The sequence below is a fragment of the Drosophila grimshawi genome, unplaced genomic scaffold, assembly GCF_018153295.1.
Source record: "Drosophila grimshawi isolate 15287-2541.00 unplaced genomic scaffold, ASM1815329v1 contig_311, whole genome shotgun sequence".
NCBI classification, from domain to species: domain Eukaryota; kingdom Metazoa; phylum Arthropoda; class Insecta; order Diptera; family Drosophilidae; genus Drosophila; species Drosophila grimshawi.
Window position 1 is genome coordinate 11,659,892 of NW_025063098.1, and position 15,973 is coordinate 11,675,864.

The 15,973-nt window shown below is 38.9% G+C and overlaps 1 protein-coding gene and 2 long non-coding RNA genes across 15 annotated transcripts in view; all 3 read left to right on the forward strand.

The window, feature by feature from the left end:
• Positions 1 to 15,643, forward strand: part of LOC6564400 (peripheral plasma membrane protein CASK) — a 30,424-nt gene extending 14,781 nt beyond the window's left edge. For 4 of the 12 annotated variants that reach the window (XM_032737039.2, XM_032737040.2, XM_032737045.2 and 1 more), the window contains 12 exons: positions 9,978 to 10,163; positions 10,228 to 10,392; positions 10,481 to 10,549; positions 11,464 to 11,493; positions 11,912 to 12,010; positions 12,087 to 12,225; positions 12,752 to 12,805; positions 13,757 to 13,876; positions 13,960 to 14,082; positions 14,151 to 14,258; positions 14,450 to 14,625; positions 14,696 to 15,643. In XM_032737039.2, the coding sequence (XP_032592930.1) occupies positions 9,978 to 10,163; positions 10,228 to 10,392; positions 10,481 to 10,549; positions 11,464 to 11,493; positions 11,912 to 12,010; positions 12,087 to 12,225; positions 12,752 to 12,805; positions 13,757 to 13,876; positions 13,960 to 14,082; positions 14,151 to 14,258; positions 14,450 to 14,625; positions 14,696 to 14,875 (1,449 nt within the window). In that variant the 3' untranslated portion in view covers positions 14,876 to 15,643. Of the gene's footprint in view, positions 1 to 54; positions 115 to 9,977; positions 10,164 to 10,227; positions 10,393 to 10,480; positions 10,550 to 11,463; positions 11,494 to 11,911; positions 12,011 to 12,086; positions 12,226 to 12,751; positions 12,806 to 13,756; positions 13,877 to 13,959; positions 14,083 to 14,150; positions 14,259 to 14,449; positions 14,626 to 14,695 lie in introns of those variants that run through there. The other 8 variants (XM_043214886.1, XM_032737043.2, XM_043214888.1 and 5 more) reach the window with 5 other exon arrangements.
• LOC122322492 lies at positions 3,164 to 3,690 on the forward strand. Its single transcript, XR_006246643.1, has 2 exons — positions 3,164 to 3,293; positions 3,359 to 3,690. It is a non-coding gene; the product is annotated as an uncharacterized LOC122322492 (long non-coding RNA).
• Positions 4,145 to 5,036, forward strand: LOC116806304. 2 transcript variants are annotated; one of them, XR_004365607.2, is made up of 3 exons: positions 4,145 to 4,208; positions 4,296 to 4,713; positions 4,790 to 5,036. It is a non-coding gene; the product is annotated as an uncharacterized LOC116806304 (long non-coding RNA). The 2 variants fall into 2 exon arrangements; XR_006246642.1 differs by having other exon boundaries at positions 4,296 to 4,696.
• Positions 15,644 to 15,973: the final 330 nt, after the last annotated feature.

Sequence of the window (15,973 nt, forward strand, 5' to 3'; positions counted from 1 at the left end):
TTGCACGCCTACTGTTTGCTTGGACTCCTGGAACCATCTACAGGTAAGCCAATTCGTACCGGAAACCAAGTGCTCAACACATTGGGGCATCAACAGAAAATGTGTCAACGACATGTAAGATTAATTCATTTAGCTGACCAACCTGCAGCCACATTAGCCCAAGCCACACGAGGTTAACACACACACAAACACAACAGTCACAGACACAGCCACAACGACACTAAATTATTTTTTTTGTGTGGAAATGGTTGGCAATTTAACATAATTTTGATTAATATGTGCTCAAGTTAAATAGGAGCTTTAAAGCATGAACATAAAAACTATTGATGTGGATATACAAATTAATTTTTATAAATATTCAAAAAGTAGCGATGTAATTTATCAACTTTTTCTATGGTCGCATTCAGAAGGGAATTGTGATTAATGATACCTAAACCTTTTTTTTTTGTCTCAATCACATGATATATTTCATTGACAAACTGTGCAAGTTATTTAAGACAATCTTTCAATTTTGACAAGGACACAAGGTTTTTGGTGCCGTTCTTTTTACGTACGAAAATTATGATACTTGCAACTGACACATATCATTAAAATCTAATTTTCCCTGAACTAAAGAAAGAAAAACAAATGAAAATGTACATTTAGCTGAGCGTGTTATTCTCATTTACCAATTTATTTTATTTACCAATCAATTTCATAAATAGTTTCCTGCTTAAGAAATAACAGTTAGCTTCGGCTTAGGAGATTGCAACCGTGAACCCGAACATTTGGTAGATGGAATTGTAGCACTCTATCGGATTGGTCACCTTAATCCCAGCAAAGTGTTGCTTCATAAGAAATTCAAAAACATATATCAGGATACCCAAAAATCCTTCGGGCACAAGCACAAAATATCTAAACACAAACAATAAGTAAGGCAACTGGCGCTTTACATAATATATGTGAGGCACACGCGTAAACTTAGTGACTCGCATAGTTTTGCAAATTATATAGAGCTCGATTCACATGATTGCTCAAGCGGCGCAGACCGGACCCCATTTTGGGGTCCGGCTCCGTATCCCAAATCAGAGTCAGGCGCTGGATTTGGTTGACTGCGCCCGAAAGTAGGCAGCACAAAGCGCAGAGCGCAAAATAAACAATCTATGAACATGAAAACAGAAACTAAAATAAAATAAGGTTTGCTCGATGACGCTGTGAGTCCATCAGAATTCTCGATGCTCTGTGACAATTGCCGTTTAGCGCTGTTCCTGCTACACTTCTCCTCCGTTCCGGCGTCAAATTGAATGTCACTAATGCAATTAGTTCACACAAAATAATTCTCTTCCACTCGATTATAGCGGCTAATATGCCTGATGTCAGTTGTATATAGTCTGTATGTCTATATGTATGTATGTACATGTGTGTGTGTGTGTGTGTAATTATTATGAACAATTTCCAAATACACACACACAAAAGAGAGCGTGTCACCAAAAAGCAAAAAATATAAAAGAAATGAAAAAACCAACACAAAAGTGAAACATCGTGCCGTCGTATGCAAAATAGGCAGCGCAACAAACCATTACGCCTTTCAATTTTTGCGCCAGGCGGGGCAAATTTACATAAACATTATAGAAGCACACAGGCAATGATGGGGCTAGACACAGGGGCAGCATTGCAAATAGGCTCGTTATGATGTCTTGCAAGTTCTTGCCGGCAGTCGGGGAGTTAATTTGAAGGCACGCTCCGCCTTTTTGCCGGATCATCCCGCCTGAATCTGTCAGGGAACTAGCAAGAGGTGTGTTCGCACCATCAAATTGAGTTTAAAGCTAACGAGGCCAGGTTTTGATGGCATATCCATGTAGATTGCCCAAAAACTTTTTTCATCACAGGGAAGGTCACTCTAAGTACTTAGGCCACGATAATGCGAGGCCACATCTCCTGAACTTCAATTTACGAATACATATTGTTTGTGTGTGAATAAAATTGATTATTTTCCCCTGAAATCTTTCCATCTTACAACAGTTTTCCAATAAAGTGCACTTATTTTGTATTTTTCGTTACGTCAAACTAAAAAGATCCTTAAATTAGTTTTAGTCAAGCAGTGTAAAAGAAATATTTAAGAAGCCTTTTATCTTTGGAACTTTTTAATGACCCGATCCGCTTCTTGCCAATTATAATTACTTTGTAAGCCGCTTTTTAGTGCACTGGGCCCAATGCATTATTCCATTTCGTGTCCCCTAATAACTGTCATACTTTTAACCAACTTGGAAAGTTTTCAAAACTTAAGCTGGTAAGAGCTGCTCTGTGTGTGTGTGTGAGAGAGATTGGGCTAGAGATGCATGTGTGCTTAATTATTGGCTTGGTCCCCCCCAAAAAAAGCGCCTAACTGAGAAACGGACAGGCAGACCAAATGACAGACAGACTACTGCTGCCTGCTTGCCTTGACACTCTTCATTTGTGAATGCGTTAATTGCGCAAGCAAGGCAAAAGACATAAGCACTTGCCATCGTCCAAGTTTGTATGTGTGCATAGCACATACATATGTAGATGTGTGTAAACATCACACTAGTACTGGGCCAAGCACACACATCTGTTGTTTTTTTGCTGCTGCTGCTGCTGCTGCAGCTGCTGCCTCTGCTGCTGCTGCTGCTGTTGCCGTTACTGTTGATGATGATGAACAAGCACAATGGCATGAACAAGCAGTTAGAGGCAGTTCCAACATCAAACAACAATGGCGATTACAACGCCAAGTGTGTACATTATATTGCAATTTAGCAGCGCTCACGCATACAGACACACACACACACACACATACACACAGAAAACACTCACACTTATACATGCATATGCGTACATGCGCCGCTTTGCTTTAGACAGCTCCTCAAGGCAAGCAAACAAGAAGAGCACAACAAAACCAACTGGCAACCACTGGAAAAAAAATCAAAAAATAATTAGTTTACTTGTTACAAAACTGAGTTATCGCCCTTTGTGCTGCCACGTTGTTGCTCTAGTTGAAATTGAATAAAAGAAAATACGCACACACACACACACATATATATATATATATATATATATATATATATATATATGAAATATACAAAAACACGTGCACATATATAAAGACAATGTGTTGAGTGTATGATGATGATATATATGTAATAAACACAAAACACAAAAAATGTGTACAAAAAACGTTGCCTAACCACAAACACGACAACATCCCACGAAAATGACGGCCATAAGAAGGACTCGGCAGATAGAGAGAGAGAGTGGGAGTGGGAGAAAGTGAACTTAAGTTTGGCAGATTCTTCGATGTGAGTGCTTGTCTGTGTTTGTTTGTGCTTTTTTGGATGTGGTTGTCATGACTTGGTCCCCATAGTCCAACCACTCACCATGTTGTCTATCGAGCAACAGGAAGAAGTTGTCACACCGCAGATAGATTGCGCTGATAAGTGCATAATGCAGACACACACGGGCACATCGGAAATTTGTGGCTTCTTCGTTACACACATACGTGCGTGTGTGTGTGTGTGTGAGTGGGTGCGATATGTTTGCACGAATAATAAGCAGATTTGCAAGCAACCGCAACAACAACAATAACAGCAACAACCGCAGTCAGCCAGGCGATATTTTGCCTTTTACCATTGTTCAAATTTTGTAGTTTTTTTGGTCGTTGTTCATTTGTGGCTCATGGCGGACATCAAAATTGAATGATTTGCGCCTGACAGCACGGGTGCTGCGGGATGTGGGTTGCGAATTGCGTCATGCGGGATGGTTTGGGCTGCGCGGTACACGGTGCATGGTACACAGGATGTAGATGACAGGACGACAACGGAGCCAGACCCATTGTTCAACTGATAAGGCAGCTACTAATCATATTACCTGCGTCAATCTATGTACAGGTAGATGGGTACATTGATGTACGACGATGCACTGCTCGATGTGAAGGCATTTGCCCGCTGGCCAGTGGAATGAATAAAATGGGGCACACTGAGTAAGGCGACAGGATGTATTTGTCGCCAGCCCACAATGGATAAGGACAAGAGACAGCAGTCGCTCAATTACCATGACATAGTCGTACGGTGAATGTTGTGTTTGGAGTCCAATGTTAACTGTAAGACTGTGTCTTGGTGGTTGCCAGCCAAGCAACAAACGATGACCACCCAAAACGGAAGCCAAAATCGCTCAGTGCCGCTCGCAGTGCCCCACAAAATAAGTATGCCTTAAAAGTAAGTTTATAAGTTTTATATTTTGTTGTTGCTGTTATGTGTTGTTTTATGTTGGTTTTGCCTTGATGGTGTTACGTTGCTTGCCAGCCGGCTTATCAGACGTCACAAACAGACATGTCAGACAGGCCAAGGCAGGGCAGGGCCGCCACCCTTAGCACTAAACTGACAGCTTGACAGGCGTCTGTTCAGCCAAGAAACAACCTGGAATAATATTTCATTTCGCGAATTAATCATGCATATGATGCGTGCTTATTAGCCCATTTTGTGTGGATATGGGAGGTGCTTACATATGTACATATGTTTGTGTTCTGTATATATGATTGTGTTCTGACTGTGGATTTTCAAAGACTTGCGCCTGGTTGCGTTTTTAAGCCGCTCCCATTTCTGTGGTCGCTGCAAGAACGCTGATAAGGCGCCAAGTGTCAAACCTATGTGAACGAGGACAGCCACCATTGGCGCTGCCAGTGGAGCAGCAACCACAATAAAACGTGCGTCCCCCAAAACCGTAAGATTAACTGAAATACTAGCTGACTGCCTTGATGGCTGCACGTTGTACTAATTAAAATTCGGCATTAATCCAGATGATTCAGCTGTCAACGTTTGCACTGGCAACTCCTGTAGTTCTGCCCTAATGGGACCGGCTGTGGCTGATGCTGATGTTGATGCCACTGCGCCCAGTGTCAGCTTTCTCAGCTGAAAGTGCTCAGGCCGTGCCGCCCATTATTTACGTGTGTAATTGAAGTGTGGACTGGCATATTAAAGAGCGTAATATCACAGCAAAGTTTTCGTTGCTGTTGCTGTTGCTGTTGCCGCTGCCGTTGCCGTTGTTGCTGCCACAGCTATGTAATTATTAAAACCAACAAATAAGGTTGCTGTAGATGTTGAGATGTTTTTTTTTTGTGGCTTCGACGCTTGGTCGCTGGTGGGTTCTCATTCTCTGGGCGGTTGACTTAGCGCAGACCTGTTCAAATGACCAGCAAACAAACACTGGCCGTGAACCACAGCTGCCAACAATACAGTCCCATACACAATAGTGCTGTTCATTAAGCTGAACCATAAACTGACTTTTATTAAATTCATTCGACATACAATTGTGGACGGAAGAACTTAATTTAAAAAAATTTATAATAAGTGATTACAGGTACATATTTTCTTTATAAAGACCTGGAAAATCAATTTTATCATTATATGTAATTAGAAAATCAATATTATTTCTTTTAGATCGTAACGAAAATAGCTTGAATTGACAATTACGACTCTATTACTTATTATCGATAGAAATTCATGTTATATCAATTATTTGTCAGTTAATCATATCGGTTCTCCTACAGGAGCTAGGAACAAAGACGGTATGGAGTAGTAAACTATTGAGCCTGTGTGGGTTAGGAACATCCTGACTACCTAACCGAATGCGTAAGACTGCCAACTTATGTATGTAGTATGTTCCAAGCTCAGTTTATGACTTTTCTAATATTGCTTAGCATAAGACAATGAAATAAAGCCAAGAAAGCAACTTGGCCTTTTATAAAGTGTGTAATATGAGATTGGTTGTTTTTTTTCAGTGTCATGTTGTTACCCAACACTGTTGGCCAGTGTCTTAAGTCGTGTTGTGTTGCTGCCTCAGCAAAGTTCATGCAAAGCACACACATAGAGGGGCGGGTAAACAACAAAGTGTTGGGCGATGTGCGATTGTTTAGGGTCACGGCGAGCTTAGAATAAACTAGCATCTGCATATTCTGCGCCTCGCCGGGCAGCTGGGGTCGCAAGGGTGACAGTGGGTGTCAGCTGCTTGCCGAGTGTGTGTTGGTAAAACTTTAACAAGCACTTAAGTATTAATCATGGAAATCAAAGTCAGCTGCGGGCCGGGCACACGTACCAGCTGAATGTATTTGTACTGTGGGTGTGAGTGTGTCTCTGTGTGCTTGTGTGTGTGCTAGCTTGGCCCGAAAACTTTGTTGCTGACGCTGACTTTGGCTATCAATGTCAAAAGCTTGGTTGGGATTCAGATTCAGTGGCAGGGCTCTGGCGACGACTAATGAGGCATTAAACCTAACTGCTCAACTTTTCGCCTGTCAAGCGTTTATTAAATTTACCGTTTTATTGGCCCAACAACTTGGTGTTAACTATGGGCTGTCGGCTTTCCAAGGGGCGTGCCGGGAGGGCGTGCTTTAACTGAAATCAGATTACGTTGTTTACCGCTTACTTCCGGCGGTCGCACAACTAACCAGGCGGCAACCATCCAGCCAGCTAGCCATTCAGCAGCAACTGCCAATTTCCATGCCACCCTCAACCCCTACTACACGTTCCTATCTCGTACCGTTTCCTACTCCGGCTGCCATATTTAAATAGTTGCCAAGTTCAGCAAATTCTATTCCAAGTACGTAATTTTATTTTCCGAAATTATATAAACCATTTATTTAGTCGAATTTTCTGCGGCGGATGGCTCACAGAATGTGGCCCAGGTAGCTCGTCTATGTCAGGACAACTAAGTTCTGTCGTTTTTTTCCTTTCGTAATGATTAACTGATGAAAGTTTTCAGAGTTGGATGGGAAAGTTCGACAGGTTTACAACTGATACGAAAAATATCGACAAAATGGATGGAGAACCTCGACAGGTCTACAGCAGATATGTTGAAAATTGAAAATGTCCACAACATTTTGCACATTTTTTAATAGCACTGCTGTCTACAACAATTAAATTGATTATTTCCTTTTGACCAAATTAGTTTGAACTGTGAAACATGCTTTTAATTAAGTTCGCTTCGATTTTCACAAAACAAAATGGATTTGTTGGTATATTAGTGATCACTTACCACAGGTAGTTCAATTGCTTTTGTTGGTTTAGAATAATCCTATGCAGCAAATACTACAAAATCGCCTAATCTCTGTTTCTGTCCATAACAGCACAGCTATTTTTATTTATAAAAAGTGTATAACACAACTAATTGTGGAAAAATATATATTTTCCTGTGTTTTTTTTGACGGATTGTACTTGTGCAAAAATTGTTCTTTATTTTTATTTTTTTAATTATCATTGTACAATGTCTGTTTTTGAGAAATTTGTATCTGTTTTCTTTTGGTATATATATGTGACTATATTTGTCTGTATTTTTGTACGTTTGTAAGCTGATTTAATTAACGTTAATTCTTAGTATCACTGCTGTCTATCGTTATCAGCCATCAAAAGGAAATAAGCAAAATATTGCATTGAAATTTCGTTTCAATGTTCCTTTTTTAAGCTCTTCGCTTAAAAAGCGTTTAATCCCTTAGATAAATTAAACAGAAAAATAACTCTTGCGCATTAAATACCAACTAGAGAGGATGGCTTACAAAATATTTAAGAGCCTCCCTCAATTTACTTAACTCGTCTACGAAAAGCAAATAATATTTTAGTCGATACTTAGGTTGAGCCTGAGAGCATGAGACAAATGGAACGGCTAGAAAATTACGCAAGATTTCTGTGATAGAAATTAAGCTTACTGTGAAAACATTAAGTTGCACATTTGTATATTATATTTAAACAGTTGCTATTCAATTTGCTTTGAAACAAAAATTTAATTGGCAACATTCTCTGGCAAAGTTTATTTCTGCTGATGTGCAGTGAATTTAGCACATGACAAACGGGTTGATAAATTATAAATATTAGATTGAACTGTCAATTGAATGATTTTGTTCGTCTACAAACCACTTTGAATGTTTGTTTAAATTACATTTTTATTGTAATGTGGCTAAACTATAATTATATTGTTTGTTGTATATTCAAGTTTTGACAGGTGTAATAAGTTGAACAATGTGCCATTATGCGAATATTTTATAGACAGCATGTACAACTTTTATTTCCGCTATTTTGAGTAATTTAAAGCATTTTAGTTGCCATCAGAAAATCAAGAGATTGAAACTAAGAAATTATTCTTCCAATTCAATTCGATTTATCCGCCTTGACAAATTTGCCTGTTCGAACAGAATAAAATATGTTATGAGTGATATATAAGTAGTAGGCTAGCGATGGCAAAATCATATTCAAGCCATTTGTTTGCACAATTCGATTAAGAAAATGTCAGGCAACATATGCAGTAACCACATAACAAAATAAATGCATATTTTGATTTACTGGTGCGGGCTGGCAACAAATCGCAGTGTGTGTTAAAAGCATTATCAAATATTTATGCACACGGCATTGCGGATATTTGAACGAACTGAATGCCAAGTGATGGTGATTGTGATTTCGCCAGTGACTGTGACAGTGACAGTGACAGTGACGTTGTGTGAAATCAGCTTAGGCTTTGCAATAGTTGAGTGGCAGTGAAAAAAGCCAATTTACTTTTAAGCAGCGCCTAAAAGCGAGCAACGAAATAAGTTGACTTCCTTCTCTGTCCCGGGCGTCCCAATCCGGCCTGCCTGCCTGCCTGCCTGTCAGCACAAACAAGACCTACCAACTAGTGACAGACCAACTAAAAGGCAACTGCGGTCGCTTTTGTAATGTTGAAGCGGCATCAGCTTCAGCCTCAGCGTCAACGTCTGTGGTGGAAATGAAACGTGCCACTGAGTGTTGTCGAGAACGAGAGCGAGAGTGCTGTGTACGTGCATGTTGTTGTGACTGTGTGCGTGCTTATGTGTGTGTTTGTGTGCCTGTGTGTGAATATATATTTGTGTGTTTGTGGCATTGAGTAATCATCAACGTTGAAAATTGCGTTTTTTTTATGGAGCCACCCACAAAAGCGCTGACATCGCCTAGCTATACTTAGCATATGGATATGTACATATCAAAGTGTGTATGTTTTACATATATAGGTGTGCGTTGTGCGTGCCACAACAGCTTCAAGCGGCACAGCATGGTTACGCAGTAAAATCCTTTTTATGACATTACCCATCGCTCGCCAGTAGCGGTCCTTCCAGTGCGTATTGTGTATATGTTGATGATGGTGTGTGTGTGTGTGTGTGTATTTTTGTTAAAGTATTACAGACCCTGCCCTGTGGATGCCTTGGTCTGCTATCTTGCGGTTTGTCGGGGACGCCGCACAAATTAATTTCACAGCATATTCAAAGTGTTATTAAACATAATTTATTAAAAACGAAATTGTATAAAGTCAAGCCGTTGCTTCTCTGCGGAGAAGGTCGCTGCACTTGAGAGATCGCCATAAATTTTTGTGATTCCCATTGTTGTTGCCGTTGGGGGTGGGGGTGGGGACAACGTTCTGGGTTTGGGTTTATTGGGTTCATGTGCGTGCCGTTGTCCTTGCTGTCGTCGCCGCTTTAACGGCATTTCGAAAATGAATACTCTGTTACCAATTGTTAGTAATGGGTTGGCTTTGTGTAGTGCGAACAGACAGCTAGTCGCAGAGGCATTTCATATTTTACTCATGTAGCATTGGGAACAGTGCATTGCACAGTCGGTTAAGTCCTTCAAGTGTTTCTTTTTCGAGTCGGTTGTTTTTTCGGCAACAAATGTTGCCAGTTGATGTTGTAAACAAGTTGTGTGGGTGTTGGGAGGAGCTTCAACCCCTGTCAATGGGCGGGCACTCGGTAGCTGTGCGTGTGTATTTGTGAGTTGGGTTATGATATATGAGTCAAGCATAGAAAATCGGAGAATTTAATTTCCAGAGAAAGTGACTTTGTAATGGCTTTTAGCCGCATAATAACGGGCAGCTTAATTGCCGGCCATAATTTTGACTCAGTCGACATTCGACCAAAGTCGAGACCGACCTCCCCAAAAGAAAAAAGGCTAACGTGCATTTGGTTTTTTTTCTCTTGTTTTGTTGCTCTTTGACAGGCGCTGCTGCATACACATGATGTTGTCGCTCGGGATGTTTATGGCGAGGAGGCGTTGCGGGTGACACCGCCGCCAATGGTGCCCTATCTCAATGGCGATGAGATAGACAATGTCGAGGGCGGTGAGCTGCAGCATGTGACACGCGTGCGTCTCGTTCAGTTCCAGAAAAACACAGACGAACCGATGGTAAGCCCCAAACTGCCACAACAATTAGCCTCTTAACTCATTTGCGTTCTCATTTCGACTGTAGGGCATCACGCTCAAAATGACCGAAGACGGGCGCTGCATTGTGGCGCGTATCATGCACGGCGGCATGATACATCGACAGGCCACATTGCATGTGGGTGACGAGATACGGGAGATCAATGGGCAGCCGGTGCAGCATCAGTCGGTCGGTCAATTGCAACGAATGCTGGTAGGTGGCAAGCAGTCCTTCATGCCAATAGTTTTTTTTGTTTCTAATCAATCATTTTGCGTGTGCTTGTCTCCATATCCTTTTGCAGCGCGAGGCACGCGGTTCCGTTACCTTTAAAATAGTTCCTTCTTACCGTAGCGCACCGCCGCCTTGTGAGGTAAGTTTACGATTGTCTATACTTTAGATTTATTTAAAAAAAAAACCCGTTAAAGAGTCTGTTTTATGTATGTAATTTTAGTCATAAATTCTAAAACGAAAATCATTTAATATTAGCTACCTTCAGTTTTTTAAATTATTTGCAATATGAAGAAAGAAGATCCTTCATTTTTTATTTAATACAAATATCGATAAAGAATTCCGTTAGCCTGTATAAATTATTGCAGATTATGCAATCGTTTTCTATAAGTTACACGTCAGAAATAAAACTTTTGTTAATTTCTGTTGAAGTGATAATCATAAAGACCCTTTTCCATTTCAATGGGATTAGAGTATTTAGTTTTTAGTCGATCACATTCGACAGCATCGTTATTAGTTGCATTTCATTTAAAATTATTTTTGGCATTCTTTCATTTTTTAAGATTTACTCTTTGTAGTAAAGTCCGTCAATAAAATAGGACATTGATTACTTTGACCAATGCTAAGAGTGTCAAAATATTATCATAATTAATTGATTAGATTTTAAACCAAACCAATCGCTACATTCATTAAATTTTTAACTATGTAGCTGATGTATTTAAGTCACAAAGTCTGTTTTGCATTTCCATTATATTCATTTACATAATCTATAGACATAGAAACGATAGAAACTCGTCACTTTCTTGTGCTAATAAAAATATTATTACCCTTATTTGAATTAGTGCAGTTTATCAATTTGAATTAAGATTAGGGTTTCCTCATATTGAAACTAAAATTGCATTGACCATAAGCCACACTAACCATATAACAAATCACTTGGCATACATCAATGAGTAATTGATGCGATTGCTGTCTGTAGCTGATGCTCATTATTTTGTTCTTCATTAAAATGGTTCGTACTCGCTCTTCACTACTCCCTACCCCACAAACATGCAGCTTTTCAGGATAAGACCCGCTCCAGTGCTTGTAAGTATCACTTTCAAAAAGATTCAAACACAATTTGCACATAACACAACACAACAAGGTACACACATTCATGTGTACATGTACATGTCCATACACACAGCCATATGCATTTGCATCGCAGTAGAGACAACTCATTAGATTTCATCAAAAGGCGATAATTAGTTTAATTGATAACCATGGCTACCCATTAGCAGCAGGAGCAGGAGAAATAATAATCGAATGGAACTAGCTTCTTCTGGTTCTGTTGTCTTTCGGTATTTCTCAGGCAGATTTCAATTTCAAAAGCCGTCGACGGGTAGCTGTGGATGTGGCCAACGGCCAACAAGCCCATTAGGAAACTTGCAACTGGAATGTCAGCAACTAAAATGTTTTCCTTTTTTTCTTTTGGTTTGCTTATTTTCATTATTTTTGTGCACAGATATTTGTTCGTGCACAGTTCGATTATAATCCGCTGGACGATGAGCTTATACCCTGCGCACAGGCGGGCATTGCGTTCCAAGTGGGCGATATATTGCAGGTAGGCATATTAAAGGAACTCTCACCGTAATCCATGCACTGGAACTAATGACTTATGGCTGTATTATGCTTTTAAGATTATTAGCAAGGACGATCATCACTGGTGGCAGGCGAGAATTGATACGGTGGGCGGTTCGGCGGGTTTGATACCATCGCCGGAACTGCAGGAATGGCGCATTGCCTGTCAGACCGTTGATAAGACCAAGCAGGAGCAGGGTAAGTGCTTATATTAAATAAATATTAACATTTACATTATGACATTTAAACAAAAAAAAATATGTGTACTATTTATATGTGTAATTGGATGCTAAATATAATCGTATGCTTTATAATTCTATTATATTGGAAAGTCTGTGATGAATTCGTAGTTAACCAGAAATAATCATGAAAGCGCTCTTTCTATCTCTGCCTGTCAAAATGGCAGCGTCAAGCTCAAAATTAGTAAACACTTGCTCAACGAACACACAAACACACGCATTTACACACACCTATACATATACATACACCAAAAAATCTCAGAAAACTGCATGTGCAAAAAAGTAGTTCCAAAAAGCTCCCCAAATTTTGACCAAATAGTACAAATTGTCAGTGATAAAATGATGTTGCTTCAATGCAAAGTATTCACACCTAGACCAAGACACAACCCTATGTACATATAGGTAACAAGTATATTTTAATAAATCTCGTGAAATCGCCAACCATACATATTATATATATATAAATATGTATGTATATGTACCAGGAGACCCGGGTGCTGGATGTTCCGCTCACGCAGATGGGTGTGATGGATCCGCAGGTAGCTAATACTCCTAAGACCAAAAAAAAAATTGACAACAACCGAACTTTTAACGTTTTTTCTTGAGTTTTGTATTTCCTCAAATTTCTTTCATCACAAAAAGTAGCAATGCTCATTTCAAACAGCACACCCACACCCGATGTCCCCGAAAAGTCATTCACATTATCGACAAATAGAGTTAATTGAATATATTCTCGGTGTTCCGATTTGTAAACGCCCTTGCAGAGATTTTCAACAAATACAAATTGAAAAAAAGATTTATCTTAACAGTTATCACATATAGCCTAATTTATGTCCGCTAGCTTGTATCCAAAAAATGTTAAAATATAAGTGTTTAGAAATAAAAAATACATTGAAGTTCTCAATAACCACGGTATTTGACTTGTACATTTTGTTGCAAGTTTATTCTTATAAATTTCTCTGCAAGGGTTTGTACCCTCAACAACAACTCATGAAACGCACAAATGATTATTCCCTGTCCAATGCTATTAGTACCTATATAGTACATATATTATAATGCTTTGCCAAAATGCATTTCATTATATAAACATCATATCTGCTCATATATAGACGCGCTTATATTACTCAACCATTGACCATTTAGTTGAAGGTGTAATTTTTGTGTATATAGTAAACAGCTCTCACATAATTTAATCATCATCCGCTTCGAAGATCAACTTAAAACAGTGCATGCCATTTCATTGGTATATCTTAAGCATATTCAATTGGGTGCATACGTATTTGTAAAACAATCGCTTTATTGAACTAATCTATCAATCAACATTGTTTTGTAAAAAACACATATAATGTTAAGAATGCGAATCAAGTTGCAAGCTTCGTTGCATTCGACTAATGTTGACGGCATGCATGCTACGCATGGTTTTAACTGTACTTAATATTTGTTTAATATGCAACAACTATTTAAACCATTTCACTCTGTATAACCCACAGTAAACTGTTCCATTTTCGGGCGCAAGAAGAAACCATGTCGGGACAAATATTTGGCCAAACATAATGCCATATTCGATACGCTCGATGTGGTCACATACGAAGAGGTGGTCAAAGTGCCAGGTTTGTAAAAAGAAAAACCTGCAATTTATAATGAAATTGACATACCAGTAACATGTTAATAAAATAAAATTCCTTCTATATAGTGGGTGATCCGAATTTTCAGCGTAAGACATTGGTGCTATTGGGTGCACATGGAGTTGGTAGGAGGCACATAAAGAATACTTTAATATCAAAGTATCCCGATAAGTACGCCTATCCCATACCACGTAAGTGACACGAGACACTAATTCTGTGCTGGAATATAATCATTGATGAGTTCTGATTTCATCAACAGATACAACGAGACCTGCTAAGCCTGATGAGGAGAGCGGACGCAGCTATTACTTTGTTACCCATGATGAAATGATGGCCGATATTGGTGCCAACGAGTATTTAGAATACGGTTCGTACATATTTCTCACATATAACACACACTGTAGAATATAACACACACTGTAACAAAATATATATATATACATATCTTGTAATAAATGTAGATATATATATATATATCTACTTTGTTACAGTGTGTGTTATGTGTGGGAAATTTGAATGAACGATATTCTAAGTATCCGCTATACATATATATATTAGGAACCCATGAAGACGCCATGTATGGCACCAAGCTGGACACCATTCGACGCATACATACTGATGGCAAAATGGCCATATTAGATGTGGAGCCGCAAGCACTCAAAATATTGCGCACTGCTGAATTCACGCCCTATGTTGTGTTTATAGCGGCACCATTGCTGTCGAACATTGCAGATGTAAGGTCAAAGGCAATTGGAATTAACTTGTTCGACAGTTTGTAATGCAAATTGGATTTCTTAATTGCAGTACGATGGAAGTCTGGAGCGTCTGGCTAAGGAATCGGATATGCTGCGTCAACTGTACGGGCATTTCTTCGATATGACCATTGTCAACAGCGATATTGGCGAGACGATTGCCGCGCTGGAATCGGCCATTGAACGCGTGCATACTACACCCCAATGGGTGCCGGTCTCCTGGCTCTACTGACAAGACAGTGAGCTGGAGTGTCCCGACTGTCTCGATGGCTGCGATTGTGAGTGGGATGCATACACACAGGCGTCGAATGTGGCGCAATACTGAGTACACAGCAACACACACCATTAAAGTATTAACAAGGCACAAATACAACACGAAATGCATTCTCATCTACAAGAAACACACACACAGTGAAATTGGCAGGCGCCTGGCGCCCAATTATTTATATACATTACACACATACACATACACACCACACACACACACACATACACGTATATAGAGTGGGTATTATGGGAACTGCAGTCGCAACGCTAAGACAAATTGTGAGTTTTCAAAACTAATATAAATTTGAATTTTTGTTAATTGTTTTATCTTTGATGTTTTAAGTCTAAGTTGAATATTGTCGTAATTGCCATTCCAATTAGCTTTTCTTGAGTTTGTTTATTGTTTATGTTATTGTTTTAAACTAGTATATATACTTTTATATTATTAATTTGTCAGACAGCATTAAACGCTTATGTAATTCCTGCACTTGTTAGTGGTTAAGTTAACTTGAACAAAAACAAACGCACACCAGCAACAAAATACGAAATGTAATATGTTAACAATATAATTTGCAATGTGAAAAAGTCTTTTGAAAAGCGAGCGTTAAACGATTTGGTAAATTATTGAGAACTACCTAATTAAATGAAATGAAAATATTACAAAATAAGGGGGAAGTCAGAACGAGTAACAGCGACAACAACAACAAAATAAAGTACTGTATGATGTGAGCAATTTCAAGTGTTTCAAAAAATTAAACAATTAAATACACATTAAAAACCATAAAAAAATTAATAAAAATACAAACATTTAAAAAAATATAAATCAAAGCGTGCACGGTTTTAAATGCAATAAAAAAGATACATAATGAAAATAATAAAAAATTTACATACACACAACCAAAAATTGCAAAAATGCTAAAGCAAAAGCGATTAAACTGTTGAAGTTGAATTAATTTAATTAAGAATTTAAAAAGGAAATGCAATCACACAATATAAGCATAATTTATTTGCCACAGCGTTAACATAAATTAAAACGACACTTTATTAAAAAAAGGCAAATTAA